We start from the raw sequence: 20489 nt of genomic DNA, 5'->3' as shown, positions 1-20489 counted from the left end.
GAGACATGCAGCCTGCCGCTGTCCCCCGGTATCTAGAGAGCATGACTTCCACGCAGAGAGCCGTGTGGGGCGCAGAGTGGCCCTCCTTAGCGGGTAACCAGACAGAAAGGACAGGAAATCCCAAAGGAGTAGGCGGGGTCAGGGCCTTCTTGTGGGCGCTGAGGAACTTTCTAACGTGTTTTGCATCATTTGGGGGAAAAAGATGTGTTGGGTTGTTGGCAGCATTTCTATTTCCCCTTCATGAAGGTAAGCCAGAGAAATGCAAGGAGCCCCCATGACATATATAAAATATTAAACAGAAGGTTGGCCAATATTTTAAAGCCTCTGCTGCGAGTGGCTCCTTCAGAAGGAAAGGAGAGAGAAGCTGTTCGGGAGAAATGAGCTGTGAGCACCGGGCCACCGGAGCGTGATGCTCTGAGTCTTCAGGCCTGAGCTCATCTGCCAGGATGGCTAATGCGTCTTTTCATCCTCTACCCTCTGTGCCTCCTTGGATGCTACGCCCTTGCCAGGGCTCCAGTTAGAGGGATGGTGGCGCAAGAAGCACTGAGTCAACCTGATAAAGATCAAAGTGGCCCTTCAGGTTCTGCCACAGGCTCGAGTCAGGCAGGCACTCACTGGGCTGTGAGGTGCCCTGACCCTGGTTGAAGTATCTCGCTCCTCTGAGAGGGAGAAGGTAAATCTTCTCTCCTAAAAGACCTCCTCTGTTCCATGCCCCCGCGGCACTTGCTGCGTGCCATTAGTTGGCCTCCATTTATTTTTGCTAACTTGGTGATAGTGACTTAGGTTATCCCATGGGAACTTACCGTATCCGGTCCCACTCTCGTCCTCCAGAAACTCCAGGGTGACTACAAGTGGATGAGGACCCGAGTGAGCCCAGGGGTTCCTTCTGGGCCTCTGGGCTCTGGAACTGCTGACAGAGGCTGTCTGTGCTGCTCTGGAGTCCAGCCCTTTCCCAGGACGCCCTAAAATGAGTCCAATCTGATCACCAGCCCCTAGGTAGTCAACACGCTCCCCAAGTGGATCGCTGAGGCCACCCCCAGGCAGAGGGTCTGACGAGTACCCAGAGGAAGAAATGTATCCAGGGATCTTTCTTGACAAAGCTATAAATAAATCCTTACATCCCGGATTCACTGCCACGTGTAGCAGTTTCCCTCACCCCACCCTCAGGGTTCTCTGACCAGCCAGCTCCCTACCATCACAGGGTCCTAGCCCGAGCTGCTTCCCCCACTTGGATTGCTTCCCCAGGGTCTCCCGTAGCTGGCTCCTCCTTGTCAGTCAGCACTCTGCCGGAACATCACCTGGTCAGCATCACTGACCCCCCTTACTCAACATTATGTTCATCCTGGTCCTACCTTCCTCCCTGCTCGTTTGCTTCCAGCCAGCACCCCCGTGGTGGAGCCCGAGGTGCCAGCTGTCTCGTTGGCTGCTGTGTGAGGTGCTGTGGGGACACAAAGGTGGATTCGGGGTAACAAAGAAGATGGTGGGAATGATTTCGGGGCATAGGGAGACAGCCAGGACTTGAAGAGAGGAGGAGAATGAGCATGTGTGGAGGGCCTTATGTGACAAGCACTCAAGCCCTCACATCCTTACTGCAGCTCCAGGGTGTGGTACGAGTGAGGAGACGGAGACTCATCTAGCGAATGGTGAATCTAGTTTTTCAGCCTAAGTCTCTCTGCCCCCAAGTCCCATGAGCTTTTACAGGGGTATGGTTTAAATAAAGGAAGAGGAAGAGCGAGAATATGACAGGCTATGGGGAACTAACCGTATGATGAAAGGGGGCAGCCCATCGCTCCAGTCAGAGGTTTCAGTGGGGGCTTTAAAGAACCAGCCCCGAGGCCTGGAATGGCCTCCAATGCATCTTGCTAAGCCTCTAGGCCCCGATGGAGCCTTCGAGTTTTACCCTGACAGTAGCCGCAATTTGTGGAGGGCCTGCTCAACATCAGGCACTGTTCTAAGCACTTACAGTATCTCTAATCTTTATTACTGGCAGATAGAATATTACAGGTTTATAAATTATAAAACTGAGGCTCGGGTAGTGAGTGACAGCGCTGGGATTCAGCTGAGGCCAGCTCCACACGTCACTCTAAACCAGCCCCGACGACTGTGCGCCCGGGGTCCCCAGCCAGCACGAGGTGGGAGTTCCATTCCACGCTGCCCCCAGCCATCCCAAACTGCAAGTCGCAGAAGATTCTGTAACACCTTTGCGCCCTTCAGCTCCTGATCTGACACCTACACTATCTTTACCTTTGCCCTTTGCCGTCCTCCCTCCCACTCATTGTTCACAACCCAGCTCAGGGAGCGTTTACTCTGTTACTCTGTTTACTCTTGGTCCCCGCAGAGCTGCGGTCCCCTCCTCTAGCCCACTGTGAAGGTTGCTCATCCTGGTTCCAGAGGGACAACGCTAAGACCAGACCTCCCATTAGTGATGAGCTAATTACCTGGTCCGGAGTCGGAGAGACGGGGCTTTGAATTATTGATTTGTGCAGGTGCCTCGGTGACAGGCTTACCCCAGGGCAATTTTAAGGCCACCAAAATGCTCATTGTCCTCCCCTTTCTCGTCCCTCTTCAGGTCTCAAGCCTGTCCCTACTCCCTGCACTCATGTGGCCTCCCTCTCTGTTCACCTGCTCCGTCGCCCACTCTGGGCTGTGGCACACATCAGATGATACGCCATGAGCTCGCTGGTCTCTACCACAGGACCTTGAGCTTCTCGAAGGCCGGGTGATTATGGCTACTGAGTGCATGGATGGCTGAATGTTGCCAAGATTACATGAGAAAATAGGCCAAAAGGTCCTAGTAAAGCGCTACACAGCTGTTGTTTTGTGAGAAATATTACTGTTGTTATTACTATTACTAAGATGGTGATAATTAGACGTCCCCCTTTCTTTCTGAGCTCTCACTGTCCAAACTCCAGAACTAAGTCAATTTGGATAAAGTCTTTAGATACACGTGTTCTCCAGACCTGCTCTCGCCTTCACTACCCAGACCCTGAAACTGAAAAGGTATGCACCCTGAGGAACAGTTGTGTTTCTGTTAGTCACGGTCATGGTGGTGGCATAAATAAGACCAGACAACTCTTTTGAATTCTGTGAGTTGAAGTCTTTTCATAGAAAAGGGTATTCTGAGGGGGTCAGATACTGAGCAAAGGCCATTTGGAAGTTTCCCAAACTCACAGAGTTCCCATGTCAGGCGTCTCTTACTATTCCTTGTGGTCCTAGAAAGCCAACAGTTCCTAGAAGATTCCACCCCAAAGCCTTGTTCTGCCGGGGGACGTCCACCGGGAGTCTCACAGCCTAGTAATGTCAGGGGGGCACAGACTGGAAAGAATTCTTCCACAGGCAAATTGCCCACTGGTCTGTGTTTCAGCTGCTTACAAAGTCCATGATCATGACCATTCCTGATGGTGCTTGATGGAGCCGAGAGTTGTGTTTTTTAGAAAATGACATTTTTTCATAGGAACCTAAACAAGATACTTTATCTTCAAACCTCTTATAAAACCTTTCACCCCCAGCTGGAGAAGAACAATGAATTCACTTTTGCTGTAAAAGCCACGGCTGCATCAAACTTTTTCACAGTGTGCTGTTTTGACATCAAGTGCCATGTGCTTATGCGGTGTGGTATCTCCTGATATGCCCCCTTTTTGTTCTGACCCACGTTTCTGCTCCCGAATCTGCTCCAATGTACAACCTACACAGGCAGGCTAACCAACAGTTTTAGTGTTTCTGGACCTCTATTGAGTGCACGTATAGTCCCCTTCCTTTAGGTCTTCAACAAGTTCTCCGGGGTGGGACTTCATCCCCGTCAAGGGCCTCCGCTTGCTGGGAACGCGTGACTCGTGGTACACATCAGCTGTCAGCCCACTTACTAAATGGAGAAGAAGGGGGGGAGTCTAGAGAAATGAGCTAATTACCTGGTCCGGAGTCGGAGAGACGGGGCTTTGAATCCAGGCTCTACCACGAATGGACGCTGGGCACGTCACTTCACCTAGCAGAGCCTCCCTTCCCTCACGGAGCTCACAGGACTCTTAGAAGGTTTAACAGTACGAGGTATGTAAAGTGCTTAGCGCATAGCTCGGACGAGGGGTTACTGTCAGCTCAGAGGGTTCCCCAAGTCCCCCAGCCCTAAACTAGTCATTGGGCCCAGAGCCATTCTGGAGGGAATGGCAGCCAGAAGTGCTCCACATCTGAGTCCCGGATGGCCGGGGCTGGGGAGCGGGGGCGGCTCCCTGGCCCACTGAAGAGGGGACCTCCCTTGAGAGCCCCCTGAGTAGAGGCTTCCTGACCCGGCAACACTCCATACATTTGATGATGATTTGCGTCCGTGGGAAACGTATTCCCGTACCTTCCCCACTATTTATTTACCCTGAAGGTGCCGCAGTGACATGCACAGCTCTGGGCAGTAAGATACGGCAGGTGTGCACTTCACAGCCGCAAGAGAGCTGAGAGCACTCAGGCTGGCCAGGTTATATGGAAAGCTCCCCAAATGTCCACGGGTGCTTTCCTGAGGAGAGTTTGGAGGCCCAGTTCCCTCTGGGCCTCGTGCCGCACGCCACCACCCAAACTCATGCCTCCACCCGCGGGTCACTTGCCTCCTAACCAGCGCCCTCTGCGCGGAGCCTTCCAGCCTCCCTGGACCGCAGAGGCCCCTGCCACCTGACTGTGCACCAAGTCCCCAGCTCCCCGCCACGTCCTGGCTTCACCGGGAGTAGAACGCGCAGTGCGGTGCTGAGGCTAAGCCAGCCCCAGCCCCGCGGGAGCAGAACTCGCGAGCGGCTGCTTCTGCCGTCGAGGCCGTTGTGCATCAGTGAGCCGTCGTTAGGCAAGGAGATGCCACCCAGCGTCCCTAAGGGTTGATGCAAGGAACGCAGCGCTGGGCAGGCACCAGCAATCCGAGCCCAGGAGCAAGCAGGAGCTTAGAAAAGGGACCTTGAAAATTCTTCCAGTCCCTCCCTTCCCTCATTGACATTTGAGGAAAGCTCGAGTGACGGAACTCCTGTGGCTGGGCCAGGGCTAGGCCTCACCGCTCTGCTCGCTCCCACATCATCCTGCTTCCCCATACAAAATCCTGGGACGATCAGGTTTGGGCAGGCCTTTCCAGTTCCGAAATCAAACTCCGAAGGAATTGACAGTGGTGCGGTGAGGGCTGCCTGATGCGGCAGTCGGAAGCCCATTCTCAGGGTGATAGTGTTGAGGCCCGGGCTCTGAGCTCCTCCGAACTGGGGGCTCTTCCCTCCACCAAGCACCAACCTTCTAGGAACCTTCACGGGGCTCTGTCTACTTATGTGAGTCTTTGATCCTATGAAGTCTCCGTACGACACAATTGAGGTGTCACAGTAAAACAAAGTGAACGCAACTTTGAAGTGGGTCGCAGTCTTCATTTTTGCCAGCCTTCCAACCCTGACTAGCCCCTTATCAGTCCTGGCCCAATCTTTAGAACACCTCTCTTCCCCACAGCTCAGGAGTCCCGGGACCTTCTAAGTTGGTGTCAATCTGCAAAGATAGGCCTACTTTCAGTGCCAATGAGCTTTTGTAGACTTGATGTGGCCAGAATTCTAGAACCATCCAATACTCTAGTCTTTGTCCCTCTTTCCTGTGTTTATTTGCAGAGTACATCATGCACACCAAAGAAAATGAGGTTCCTGCTTGGTGCTTTTATCAACTTACTGAGCAGGAGAAACAACACAGAGATGTAAACATTCCTGGGACCAATTCCTTGTGGCTTGAGGAATTCACCCCTTGATTTCCTCTGACATTTTGGAGGGTGTCATCTCTGTCATCGTGTGGCCCCCTTAGTTATTAAGGATGACACCACAGTGGACACTGCTCTGGAAATGCTACATAGGCGAAGGTTCTAACTGCAGAGTCGTGTCCTAAAGACAGTCCTAGGCAAGGAGAGAAGAGCAAATCAACAGAAGCAGCAGAGGAAGCAGCATCGTTTGGCATTGCTGCCATGGCAGGGGGTTTGGGGAAGGGGTAGGATCTTCATATTTCTATAACCAAGAATTCCTCACTTCTGGATAGGGCTGTTATTTCCAAAGCATTTTCACATACACTCAAGTGTTATTTTAGGCAAGCTGGCAGAGTGCGAACCAAACTCTTGTTTTATCTGCGGACTTTAAAGCCCCGCTCCGCTGTGGGCAGCCGTGCAGCTCAGACTCTGGGCTTTGTCGTGAAGGCCGCTCGGACTGCAAACAGAGCACCTGCCAAGGGTTACTGTGCAGAATGTCACACTTGGAGTCCCCACCAAAGCTTTCATCAAAGCCAACCTGATTATTTTCCACTGCATTTTCCTGAAAGGATGTTATGATTTTCTAGATGTTTGGTGGCTGGCGATAAATCAGGCTTTTATGATGTCATGTGAAAGGCCACCTCTCGGACTTCCTCCTGCCACAAGCCATAGATTAAAAGCGGGGCCGTGTTGGTAGGGCAGAGTGGACGCAGGGTGGCTTAACCCTTTCCTTGCACGTCCTAAGGCATGGCTGAAGCTGTCCGCTAGCTAGGGGTCATGGAAGAAGGTGAGCTGCCTTCCCCTCTCCTTCCTTTCACACGAACCCAGCTGGGGCCTGTGGAAACCGAGCTCCTTTCTCAGAGTTAACCAGACTTCCTCAGCTGAGAGGCTTTGGCATCGAATCAAGATCCAAAACAAGACAGTATGTTCCATGGAATGATATAAGAGAACACAGGTAATTTTACAAAAGGAATCTTTTTAAAGAGTCTCTGTTTGATAATCACGAAAATGAGAGGTTTCCTTGAAAAGGAGATAAAATCTAATGCCGGCGGGGTCGTGATAAAAAGTTACACTCATACTTTGCTGGTAGCATTTGTAAATTCATATAATGTCTTTGAAAGCCATGGAAAGGTCCTCATTCAAGCCCAAATCCTAGGAGTTCCCTATGAATCCTCTTTCCTCCAAATCCAGTCCTTCGGTGAGTCTTCCCTCGGCTCGCCTCCGCGTGCTCGCCTCTCTCGCGGCCTCTCCTCCTGCCCGCTCCTGTCTAGCACGGCGCCCGTGAAAACATCAAACGGGGCAGGTGCCCCCGGCGCCCGGAGCCTCTGGCGGCTCAGAAAACAACCCAAACTCCGTATTGCGGGTAGCAGGCTGCTTAAAGGACTACGCATTTTAAAGCGAAGCCAGGTTCTTTCTCTGTAGAGGAGTGAACCTTTACATACATAGAATTTGGTAAAAAATTGAAAATTCTCGCAAGTTTCAGCGCTGTGTCCCATTCGCTCGAGAACTAGTGGCGAAGAAGAAGGCAGCTTCCAACGAGGGGAGTCAGTAGTGACAGTTTCACTCTGACCAGGATTCTGCTCACACAGGAGGAAGTGAAGGGTGGGGCACCATCTCCGCCGCCCTCGGGAGCTTGAATGTGTCCTCCTTCGGCCAGAAGAGGTCCGGCCCTTCTACCGCACACCCCCCGGGTGCCAGCACAGCAGGCCAGGCTCCTGCCCCCTGGCCCCAGGAGGTCCCTTGGGCCCTGTGTCCTACAGGGCCAGGGGTCAGAGTCCTGACTCCTAACTGCAGTAGCCTGGACCTAATCCCTTCAAGGGTGGCCAGATGTTTCTAGGCTGGGTGGCACAAACATGTCAAAGAGTGGCAGCTTTCTTAGGAGGGAAAGGGGTTGGAGCATGCCGGGCAAAAGTCCCTCAGCCACCCTTTTAAACATTTAGCTAAAAGTCCCATACTCACTTTGAAAAATTACACTGCCATCTGAAAATCAGACTTCTGAATTAGTTGAGTTAGCGAACTATACAGTTGTGGCTGGCAGGCTGCAGATACTCTAAGAATAGGGAGTAAAGTCTTGCAAAAAACATGACTTTGCTGGGAAGGGCCTGGGCCCCATGGGAGGAATTACCCAGCAGGCCAGGCATGGTCTGGCCTTTTTTACCTCTCCAACTTCGTCTTGGGCTCTGATCCCCCTCATTCATTTTGTCCATACTCAGTGACCTTTTCTCTGCCCCTCAGACCAGAGGGTTGCTCCCTAAGTTCCGGGTACCTGTGGTGTCCCCAAGAGACCCTCCTGCCTCAGAACTTCTGTTACTGGCTTTTTCTTGTCATTCAAATCTTGGGTCATATGTCACCTCTTTGGGAAGGCCTTCCCCACCCAGCCTCCCCACTCTTTATCCAGCTGGCTTCCTCTTAGGTCTTTGTCTCGCACTCTCAGTAGTGGACATGGTCTTACGCACATCTCCTGTACTCTAGACCGTCTCTCCCGACTGGAACATAAGCTCATGACAACAGCTTGTCCACAGCTACTTCCCTAGCTCTAACACTATAAACATTTGGCAACAAACAACCAAGAGCATATGAAACGTTTACAATAATTGGGGAAAAGTAGAATACAAAATCCTGTATACTCTGGTTACAAATATTCAAAAAATGATGATCTAAAAATAGGAGAAGTCAGGTTACATGCAAGGTTAAAGTAACATAAAAGCACGAAAGAAAAACTATAAGACAACCCACTTAAAAAGATTACATTTTCGGGGCACCTGGGTGGCTCAGTCAGTTGAGCGTCAGACTCTTGATTTTGGCTCAGGTCATGATCTCAGGGTCATGAGATCGAGCCCTGCATTGGGCTCCACGCTCAGCACAGTGTCTGCTTGGGATTCTCTCTCTCCATCTCCCTCTGCCCCTCCCCCAATGCACTCTAAATTAATTAATTAATTAATTAAATCTTTTAAAAGAAGATTACATTTTCATCTATGATGTGACTATAAGAAATTAAAAGGATAAGGGCGCCTGGGTGGCTCAGTCGTTAAGCCTCTGCCTTTGGCTCAGGTCATGATCCCGGGGTCCTGGGATTGAGCCCCGCATCGGGCTCCCCATTGGGTTCCCTGCTCAGCAAGGAGCCTGCTTCTCCCTCTCCCACTCCCCCTGCTTGTGTTCCCTCTCTCTCTGTATCCTTCTCTGTCAAATAAATAAATAAAAACCTTTAAAAAAAAAAGAAATTAAAAGGATAGTGTTCCGTATACCTTAGTGATAAAAGCAACAATAGTTAGCCTTAACAGTGTAAAATAAATTAGAAATAGAACTAGCTACATTCCACGTGTCATCTTGAATTCTCACAACCCTGCAAGACAGGTGATGTTTTCCCCATTTTATACCTAATTTAAAACCTGAGGCTCAGAAACACTGAGAAACTTGCCCCCAAGGTCACACAGCTATGTAGTTGAGCTATGATATGAAGCCAGGTCTCTCCAGGGATATCTGTGTGTTGTTGGGTGCCTGAGAACCTTTTGTTAGTGAGATATAAGTTATATACAGTGAAATGCACAGATCTTCAGTATATATTTTGGTCCACTTTGACAAATGCATGCACTCATGTGTGCTACGCTCCCATCAGTAAAGAGAATATCACCCAAGAGTTTCTTCACACACCTTCCCTGTTGATCCTTTTCCCCTATAACCACTGATCTAGTATCTATCACCGTCGATTACATTGCTGGTACTGGCACTTCATACGCATTGAATCATGCTGTATCTACTCTTCTCTGTTCATCTTTCATCGAGCATTGGAGTATGTTGATATTTCCATGTGTTGATAGAGTATTTATTCTTCAGGGACCTTTGTGCCACTCAAATTAATGCAGCATAAAGTATACTGCTCATAGTACTTTTTAGGGAAAGTTTGTGCTACTGAGCATTGTGAGTGCTGGACTAAGAATCAGAAATCCTGGCTTTTAGTCCAAAACCCTACCACTAGATGGCTTTGTGAATTAATCAAGTTATTTGTTTAAATATCTCTATAGATGTGTTCAGGTATAGGATTCTGTTGCTCTGATAAAAATACGAAAGAAAGACTGCCAGGTAACATACAGTCTAGATACCCAGCAGCCTGGTAAACTCTCTATTAACCATGATAATAGGAAACCAAATGAATGGATAGATAAAAATCATAGAAAAGTTAAATATCTGTCTTAATACTCTTCTTTTCTCCATGCCTCTCAAAAACATTACTAACAAATGTCCTCGTAGTTGTCTTAATTTCTCCTCAAATATGAAAGTCCCCAGAGAAACAACCAAAAAACAAGAATTTGGATGTAGTCCGCTGCCTGGTTAGTCCTAGAGTTTCTTGACAAGTTACTGAGGGAATGAATGTTTGAAGGAATCTAGGGGTGTACATTTGAATGTCCCTGTCATATAATTTTTATTTTGGTTGAGAGAAGGATGAATGGATGGATGAATTGAAAGAAGGAAGGAAGGATTACTGAAGTGAGTTTCTTGAATTTGAGTGACCTGTGGTACAATATAAATTGAGAAAAATCCCAAAGGAAAAAATATCTATATTATGGAGGCATTCATATTACTTACCATATTCTTTAGTACTAATATTCCAAGGGAGGGCAGAGCCCTTTCTATGGGGTGGGGCATATTTCCTAACATACTGGAAGGGAACAAGCTGATGGAAAATCACCTTCCCCTGGTGCTATCAGGGGTCTCCTGCGGCCCTAGTCGGCCTTCCCCGAGTGACAAGGTGCCTCCTCTCCACATGCAGGCTGAAGATAAGCTGCAGGACAGAGTTGGGCTTTAACCCCCACAGATACTTTGTACGGTGCTTTCATCCCTAGGAAATAGCCACCTGAAACAGATACAAGATCTCTTGAGTTGCATTTTGAATGTGATTGTCTGGAGATTTAATTAGCTGATGTGTGTAAAGTGCTTTGAGGGTAAAAAGTACGAAGTGGCCAAAGCAAGGCAGCCTGCTTCTCGTGCTCCAGAGTGCCACTTGCCAATTAGGTTACAACAATCTTTAATCGGTCCACTTAAAGGTGCTTTATCTCCTTTCCTCAGGGTTTGTGTCACCTCCTACCAGCATGGGTAAATCTTTACACCCTAGATCCAGTTATTAACAGTAACCAGTAATTTCCAGGGAAGATGGTGCTGGCTTTGAAGCCTGGAATGCTGAGGTCACTAACAATCTTATCTCCCTTTCATTAACTGGCTCTGCATCACAACTGTGAGTCAGCCCCCCATATCAGCTGCTTAGAGTGAAAATCAGTGAAGAAATCGGAACCAAGAGGGCTCCAGTTACAGTTCTTAATCTAGCTTTCCCTGGCTAGATACTCCTGTAAGCACCAGGGATCAAGAAATAAAGCTAACAACAACAACAAAAATGAACTCCGAGATTACGATTATAGATGTAGAACGGGTACAAAAAGCCAGAGTACCTCACCAATGCGTGTGATGCAAGACTACATTCCCAAAATCATAGTGCTTGTTTTATTTAAAGCAACCTATTAAACACCGACCTATGAGTAGACAGCTCCCGCAAAACTACAAGGCACAGCTTCTAAGAAATGCTTTCCTTTGCTCAGCTCACTCAGAGCCTGACTGAACAGGACAGGCCACACAGGCCCCAGGGCCAGAGGGTGCCGATGGCTGGACGGTGCTTGGGACCCCGTCAGAGGTGGCAGGAGAAGCTGGGCCTCAGCGTGGTGTGAATTGTAGGGATCTGTGTGTCCATTCTGTGAAGGAGAATGGACCACTGTCCTCGTCTCTACACGTCTCAAGCATGTCTGCCTGAAGGGACTTTCTCCACAGCATTTTTTAAAAGTATTTAAAAGGAAATTGGTGTGTTTAAGTCCTGTATTTCCCCCACAGGATTGTGTTGTCAGTGTTTCTTATAGAACCCTTTCTGCTTCACGACGTTTCTCTTTTTATGTAACCATATTTTTAGAGTACATGTAGAAAAGATGCATCTATACATGTCGGCTGCACTATAAATGCCATCAATTGGGTTCTCCCTTAATAAAGTGAATACTTTCTTTACTGACATACAAGAGGACGCCTAAGGAAGACAGTATCCTCATTCACTTGCCATGCTAGGTAGGCTTTTTCAGTAGTGTCTGGGGCATACACGTGGACAGATGTATTTCTTTCCCTTTGTTTGGTAGCTCCTAATAGCTCCTGATTCCGAATGCCAAATGCTATCGATTGAAAATAAGGGGCCCCCAACCCAGAAAAATGGGATCAGTGAGGGGTCACAGGATCCTAGAGATGCCCTCAGGCCCCATCCAGGAGGTCGCTCTAGCACATCCTGAGCCATAACTAACAGGCAGGGCTCACATGCCAGGCCACCAGTGGAGGTGACAGCGGTGATGATGTGAGGGCTTCCAGTCCAGGGTACGTACGTGTCGCCCTGTGCCAAGTGCCTCCCAGCAGCCTCCGCCCGGGGAACTGAGGACAGGGACACAATGCAGGGCCTGCTCACACTGTTTTGCTCCCTTTGCCACTTTATCTCCACTGTCAGGACGCTTGTCGGAGCCGGTGCTGACTGACTCAATTTCCCCGAGGTTGAGCCCGAGCATTGTTTGGGGTCTGACGGCATTCTGTCAGCCCCTGCTGATGGACAGTCCCACTGAGTCCAGCTTCCTGCGCAGACGAGACAGCCTGCTGTTTTCTTCTTGTCTCTTATCACCCCTGTCATTAAAGGAGAGGCCTGGCTTCAACTTCAATTTGTGCTGATACACAGCAGTAAAAGGGAAGAGAGGGGGAAATGCTCATTGCCTTTCTTACTGCCCTGAGATTCACTCCCTGTCTGGGAAGGTTTCAACCAAATGATGTATTTGTGAGCACGTAAGAGTTTAAACTGCCCGGGAGAGACATCCTCTATTGCAAACTTTCTGGGGGAACTCTTCGGTTTCTGTTTTTTCCCATTCTTACCGACTCCCAGCTGCTCATCTTGAGTCTTGACTGGGATATTCTGTGCAACTTTAAAGCTTTTCCATTTTACTGAAGTTTGGTTTGTTTTGGTTTGGTTTTTTGTTTTGTTTTGTTTTTAGCATTTCTTTCTCTCTAAAAAGAAGCCTTTCCCCAAGAGTAAAGTTTTCCTGCTCACTCCACATTAGCATAAAGTTAGATCAAGAACCAAATTTGTTTCATTCTTTTATTCCCTTGGAACCTGAGCTATTCCTCAATTTTGCTTTTTTTTTTTTTTTTTGAAAAGTAGAAGGAAAGAAATGAATACCCAGTGTTACTCACAGTTCCATATTTTAAATTCTTGAAGATGTTTAACCAGGGCTTTCACCCATCTTAGTTTTCCTTATTAACATCCCCTGTCCATACATCTTCTCCTTATTTATAGCACTCAAGAATCAGTTTATTTCAATATGCACATTAGAAATTTAACATCCTGCCAAAAGAGCTCACACTTTCAAAATGTTTCTCCACCTAAACAGATGTTCTTTGCAAACGTCAAAACTGACCTGTTGGGAAACACGGTATCCAACACATAATTTGAAATAAATATTAAAATTTTCCCAACACAACCACAATGAAAAAGGGGAGAGAAAGAACATGATTCTATGACCTTTGAAAAGTTATCCTATGTGATCAATATATTTAATAGCATTCCCCATGGTGATTTTAGGGAAGGTGGGTGGGTGTTAAAGGCATTTAATGTGTTAAATAATGACCAAAATTAAAAAAAGATTGGGGTGCGGGGAGGGGAGGGGAGGAAAGGAGACTAAGCGGTATAATTTAAAGATGTGTTGTTATCTTGATCGAGATAAAAAAAAAGGGGGGGCACCCAGGAGATTTGAGGAAAGGGAACTATAGTTAGAGTAACAGATAATGGCACAGCATGGTCTCTACTTTTCTGGATTTTATGTTAACTACTGTGGGCTCAGGAACTGGCTTAATGACTTTTCCAGGATTTGGTCTGGCCCTTTATCAGTTCACTATAACAAGAACATAAGCCAGGAAAGCCTGAAAAATTGCTGCAGCGAAACATGCCCTCCTACCCTGCTGCTGTTTGCAACCCTGGCCATTGGCACTGGGCCTGTAGGGTTTATGCCCGGACAGAGCTGCCGTCGGAGGACAGCTCTGAAAGGTCCGACCAGTCAACGGTAGTCACGGAGTCCGAGAAAAACTAAGGGGGCTCTAGGCATCCGGACATGCACGTTTTCTCTTTGCTCCTGCTGTTTTGCTGCTGTAAAATGCTCAGCTAAACCTAATTGAATTTGACAATAATAAATCACATGTCGAAACTGTATAGCTCACCTAAGGAATAGCAATGGAAACAGTGAAGACACCAGAAGCCAGAGTTCAGGAAATGTCATATTCACATAGAAATGCTTTAAATTTTTCCCAGAGCTTTATTGTCTCTTTTTTTAAAGGAAAGCTCCAGACCACCCAGTGCACAAAGTCCATTTTGGAAACTGTACATAAAATCTTCTCTTTAATCAGTTCTTGCCCCTGTTGTCATACTATGACTTTAAGCCTATAAATAAAGAAGGAACTGAACTGTCAAAAAGGAAGAAAAGAACAAAATAGATGAATCATTCTTCTCTCTCGTCCTTAGGAGCTGATCACGCCCTAGTGGAGAGGATTTGTGAAATGTAAAAGGAAACTATAATGTGACCTTATCTGCCCCTTTCCATTGCTCCACACGGTCCTGTGAGCAGAGCACTTAATTCCTGATGTCCTTGTAAGAATCCAGCTTCCACAGTCCCATTTCTCTTCATGCTGGTGGAAGCTTTATTTAAAGAAGGGTTCCCACGTCCTTGCTGTCATTCCAGAGTCCTGTGTCGTCCCGTGCCACACTTTCCCCACACCACCCTCGAGGTCTGTCCGCCCTGTGCCCCCCAAACCCTGCAGCCTAAACCATTTACTGTCTCTTTCCTCGAAAGGACACAACAGAAAGAAGTAAGACAGTCCTTCAGGAGAAGTGAAGTGTAAACCAAGCTGGGATGTCCCTAATCTTTCCCTCAGAGTTGCTTGGGGAATAGGCACACGGACTAGTCTAGAGGTTAGCTCACCAGCAGCTGACGTAGAGAGCAGCTGCTTTGTTTTGATGGAACCTCATCCTTTTCCTTCACAAGGTCTCTTGGTCTAATTAAATTTCAGGGAGACAGAGCCTTGGCAGAAGGTTAAAGTAAGCTGCTAGACTGGAATGTAGGAGTTGGGCTCAAAACTAAATTGGGAAGTTTAACTGGGTGCGTCTCTGGTTTCAATGAAATACTTTTACAGTGTATGGTAGCAATGTCTGTTTCTAAGCTTTTGAAAACCATTTTTCTTTTTCCTTAATTGTAGTTCCCTAGTTGTTTTTATATTATGAGCTACTTGTAGAAAAATACAGGAAACATAATTACAATACAAAGCTCCCTTTCCCAAGCCTACTGAGATCACTTGAAGCCAAACTGGGTTTTAGGGTTTTGCTAACTATAAGTTCAGAGCCATGAATTGCATCCTATGCAATGCTGGTTGATTTACAGCAAGTGTTGTGTGATTAAACAATAACCACGTTTCTTCGAGCTATGCAACTGCTATAGAATTGAGGGAGGGCTGTGTTGCTTCATGACGCCACATTTCACAGCTCTCTGGGGAAAAAGAATGAATATCTTTGTGTGACTCTTACAGTAAAATAGAGAAGTATTGTGGAAGTATATACAAGTTTATTTAGGGAAAGGAAAGAAGTAAATTAATTTGTTTTTCCACTTCTATTTCCAGCTCCGTGCAATGTTGAATTGCTAGTTATTAATTTTTGTATCCTACTTTTCCTGAAGAATCTGTATATGGACTGTTCGGACCAGCAGAAATAACTTGTTTTACTATTATTAACACCCTGGAGAGGAAATCAGTACTTCGGTGTATTGTGAAATGCAAAGCCTTTGGGAGTTTGATTTAGTCAAGCCTAAAATGTAATGATGGATGATGTAGAATGAGGGCCGTTGAATGTACCCTGTTAGAGAATGACTCCAAGCATACAGTACAGGAGCCCCCCTCAATTCGAGGCGGGTCCATTCCAAGCCCCACCTCCAGTGAATGCCTGAAACTACCATAGCACCCAACCCTATATATACTATGTTTCTTCCTATATGTACATACCTGTGATAAAGTTTGATTTTATAAATTGGGCACATAAGAGATTAACAACAATAACTAGTAATAAAATAGAACAATTATAACAACATACCATAATAAAAGTTATGTGGCGTCGCTTTCTCAAAATATCTTACTGTACTGTACTCACCCTTTTCCTTGTGAGGATGTGAGATGATAAAATGCCTAGTGACGAGAGGAAGTGAGGGGCGAGAGGTAGGCCTAGGGTTAGGCTACTGCTGACCTTCTGACCGGTTGCCTGCTCTGGACTCAGCGGAACACCCGTCACTGAAACCTCGGGAAGTGACACTGAGGATAAGGCAGGACTACTGGACGTTCATTCAGAAGTAGCACCCAGACACCCTTTGATATGGAAGTGACGGGGAGCACCCGGTCCTGTCCAGCCCCTGATGGCCTTTCCCAGCATGAATCCCCTACGCCTGCCACCTTTCAGGGAATCTGAAGAAAATCACTGGGGCAGGCTTTCAGCTGTAGCTTCATTATCTGTTCCTTTCACTTGATGTAACTGGTTTTAGGTTGTTCTTTAATATTGCGTGTAATGCGAATAGCTTCTCAATGGGGTATTTATCGTGTTTAAAGTTCAGCTGTCTGTCACACTGCCTTCACATTCTTCCGTTTTAAGGACTCATCTTATGCACTATTTGATGAATACATTTGTACAGGGAAAAGCTAAATGTTTATCTCACCCCCCCAAATGGTCTGTTTCAAAGTATGTGTCTTTCCTTTTTCTTCCTTCCTTTCTTCTTTCTTTTCTTCCTCCCTCTCTCCCTCCTTTCCTTCCTCCCTTTCTTTCTTCAAATCATCTTGAAATTCTCATCTCAATTCTAAATCAGTCTTCAGAGATCTGTTATAAGAAATGGGTGAGTGAGGGTTGAGGTGCAGGGTTAATATTCTCCTGTAGTTTTTCTTTTAGACAGTTTCCTTCTTAAGGAAGTCTCTTAAAATGGATGGAAACTCTCCTGAAGCAGTTCCATGCCTGTACTGGTGAAACTGAGCAGAGCAGACTCTCCCTGAATCATTGACGTCTTTTATATATATATAATATATATATGTATATAAAAGATTATATATATAATGTGTATATATATATATATTTTATTTATATTTATTTTTGACAAAGGCCCTGTCAAATGGGATATATATATTTATATTTTGACAAAGGCCCTGTCAGATGGGATGAGAAACTCAAGGATCAAGCAAATGACAGCTTGAGCTTCCTGTACAGGAGCTGGAGGTTCGTTTAAAAATTAACTTGATCTTCCACCAGAGCGGTTAGGGAACACTGGGCAGACGAGGAGTGCTACCGAGCTGAAGAAGCTGCAGGGTGCTTGCTCTTTGGAGCTGTATTTTCAAACTGCTGGTTGCAACGGATTAGTGGATCGTGAGGTGGAGTAAGTGGGTCGAGATCATGATTTTCTAAGGAATGGGATAGAACAGAACAGAATAGAAAATACGGTATGTCGTGGCCCTGGACAGTAAGGGGGAGGATCGCTTCGTGAAAGTTCAGTTTCGTTTTACGCGCCTGTGGGTGTGCGGGATGGCGGGGTGAGCCGCCCGTCTTTACCGCGGCTCAGGAAAGCTCGAGGCCACCGCCCGGAAAGAACTGGTCTGCGGGCCCCGAGTTAGCCAGGGCCCCGTTAGGGGGCACCCAGCTCCCCGCCGCGGAGGACCGGGTCCGCCCAGCCCCGCGCGCCTGCACGCTGAGGGCCGGGCACCCCCGCGTCGCGGAGCCTCCGGGGAGAGTCGGAGCGCGCCAGCGTCGGGCACCGGGCCGTCCGCCCCGCGGCGGGAGAGCGACGCGGCGGCGGCGCGGAGCGCGGGGCTGCCAGGGCGCGTCTGCTCATTTACTCCTCTCCTTGCCCGAGAAGTGCAGTAACTCGAAACAGTTCTCACAGTAGCGTCCCTGACAACTTAATGTTTAAAAAAAAAAAAAAGTCATTAAGTGTCAATGGGACGCGGTGGAGGGGAGGGGTGGACAGGAGGAGGTGGCTGGGTGAGCAGGAGACGGCACCGCTGTCACCGTCCTCACTGGTCTGTGCAGCGCATTCTTAAACGCGACCTTCGCAAGATTTACTGCTCGGGGAGCCGCGACTGAGCGTGCCTGGCGGGTTCCAAAAGGGGGGAAACGGGAGCCTTGTGCCTCGAGAGTTCGCCCGCCGACAGCAGCGGTGCGGGGGGGGGGGGGGTCCCTGCGACTCGGGCCCCCACCGCCCCCGACCCACGTCTCTTTTATCTTTCCCTCCCCCCGCCCCCTACCCCCCCCCCCCCCGGCAGGACTTTCTGCAAGGAGATTGCACCAAAGCGAAACAGAAGCTGAGCTGGAAACCCCGGGTCGCTTTTGATGTAAGTGCCTTTCTCTACGGGTGGAATCCGCTGGCCCGCTCGCTGCGGGAGGGGTGGCCGGCCCGGCGAGGCAGCGAGCCGCCCGGAGCGGCAGCGCTCGGGCCGGCTTGGCGCCCGAGGTGCCCCAGGCCTGGAGGGCAAGGAGGGCGCGGGTGGGGGCGGGGGGGGTGGAGGGAGGGTGGCGGAGGCCTCTCCGGGCGCGCCACAGGGGGTGGGGGTGTCACCCGGAGAGAGTGGCAGAGACTCCTCCCTCACCGCCCACCCCCTGTGTCTCGGGTCCCAGGAGCTGGTGAGGGAGATGGTGGACGCCGACGTGGAGCTCATGAGAAACAACCCCAACGCGTGAGAGCGGCCGCGGAGGCCCGCGCCGCCCCTGCCGGCCTGTGGTCCCCGCTTGGAATCAGCTGGTGCGGGGTCGCAGGTGTGATCCCGGGAGGGGCGCGAGAATCCGGCGGGTTCCCTGCGGACCCTCGCTGCCTCTGCGCTTTGTCCCCGCCGTTAGGATCTGGGGCCGCTGAGGTTTGTAGCAGCCGGGACGTGGCACTCCGGGGTTCGGCCCAATTTCCTTTTGTCGAGGCCTCTTCTGAACGGTTTTGTGAAATCAACAAGATGTTTTAATCACATGTTCACTGTACTTGAAATTATGTCATTAGACAACTGAAATTGTGGGGCTTTCAAAATGTTTTCCTCTTTTCTTATTAAAAATGGCCTTTCTATGAACTAGCATTAACAGAGTCGATGTCGGTGTTTTTCCTGAGGTATAAAAGCAGCTATAAGGGCCCCCAAACAAAAACACCCAAATTCTTGCCTTGGAGTGAAATAGCTTCCTTTAGGCCTTCCTCCCTTTTGAGAGAGCCCCTGCAGGTAGACCCCTGCTGGGCCGGAGCCTGGCTTTTGCCGAGCCTTCTCCTAAGTCTCTGCCTGGGACATTTCTTTCCCCCTTCCGGTGACAATAAGCCACTCTATCCAGCCGATCTGGAAACCCAGTTCCTGAAGAAAGGAGGCATTCACACCCCCTCCGGTCTCTGCTGACTATAATTAGAACCCACGGAGCTCCCACCATCTCAAAAGAAGTCTTGAGAAATAGAGGGGGGCCAGAAGAAGAAACCTGAAGGTAAGTAAATATTGTTGGAACATTCCATGCCAAAGCCCCTGAGGTACCCAGAGGTCTCTGAGCCCATGCCTTTCCTTGTGGTCTAGAATCTTTCACACAATACTTATTTCCAACCACTTCTCGGTACTAGATCACTTTTTTAAATCTAATTTTGATTTAATCATTCAACCAATTTATATGAAGTGCTTAATATATGTCAGACATTGTACACTTGCACTTACATCAGTGTTAATTAAAAATTATAATAAAGAGGTTTAACCTGGGCCTCAGATCACTGGATCCATTTTCACTGAGTGCATCATTTAGGTGGCCTGGCTTTCACTGCAGGTATGTGCTCCTGAGCCGTGGACTCATGGCTGTACTAAGTGTATTAAGGCAGGTGGACACACAAATGTATGGAACCCACAAGCAGCAAGCAAAGATTTGGGTACAGGTGTATACTTCTGCATGAAATACACTATTTTGCTCTAGAATAAATTAGGTCAGGACTCTTCTTTTCCCCCCTCACTCCCCCTCCAAGGAAAATAAAATAAAACTTTATAGCGAATGGAATTCCAGCCTTTACACATGCTCACGTGAATGCGGGTGAACTATTTCTGAATGTCTTCACCGGCAGGTTTATGATCTGGGGGAGGACCCAGGCTCCAATGGCTGGCGGCAGGAGAGAGGGCTCTTTGTGTGGCTGCCTGAGTTGCTACAAGAGTATGCTGGCCAGGGGCAGCCTCGGCTTCGATGGAGCAGAACTGGGGCGGCTTGAGCTGGCCCACCCGGTTCTCAGAAGCTGCCCCAGGACAGGCCTTCTCCCAATCGGGATGCTGCTAATTGGAAACAGATGGCTCTGGAAGGCTAGGCTCCAGGACTGAGATGGCTGGTGGGCACACAGGCACTCACAAGTACACAATCACACATGTTGCCACACATCCAAACCCACACATGCACACAAATACAGATACACACCTACAACAGTCCCACAAACACGCATTCACTCACAAACACTTGAAAACACAACACAAACCTGCTATCACCAACACATGGCCACACACATACTCTCACAAATCTCACAAATAAACACATTAGCACACATTCCCCTTAGCCTTGACCCTGATGGACAGGCACCCCCCTCTTCTCCTCCTCTGACCCCCTGAACCTTCACCTCCTCCCACACCCAGGCATAGAGGCCATTCCTTCCGG

The 20489-nt window shown here is 48.5% G+C and overlaps 1 protein-coding gene across 3 annotated transcripts in view; it reads left to right on the top strand.

Moving 5' to 3' along the window:
- GMDS (GDP-mannose 4,6-dehydratase) overlaps positions 1 to 18910 on the top strand; it is a 656830-nt gene extending 637920 nt beyond the window's left edge. For all 3 annotated transcript variants that reach the window (XM_035030719.1, XM_035030720.1, XM_035030718.1), the window contains 2 exons: positions 18116 to 18184; positions 18468 to 18910. In XM_035030719.1, the coding sequence (XP_034886610.1) occupies positions 18116 to 18184; positions 18468 to 18530 (132 nt within the window). In that variant the 3' untranslated portion in view covers positions 18531 to 18910. The remainder of the gene's footprint in view (positions 1 to 18115; positions 18185 to 18467) is intronic.
- The last annotated feature ends 1579 nt before the right edge of the window (positions 18911 to 20489 follow it).

This window comes from Mirounga leonina, unplaced genomic scaffold (genome assembly GCF_011800145.1).
Source record: "Mirounga leonina isolate KUSES-001 unplaced genomic scaffold, KU_Mleo_1.0 Mir_366, whole genome shotgun sequence".
Classification (NCBI taxonomy): domain Eukaryota; kingdom Metazoa; phylum Chordata; class Mammalia; order Carnivora; family Phocidae; genus Mirounga; species Mirounga leonina.
This window is presented reverse-complemented; position numbering and strand designations above follow the sequence as displayed.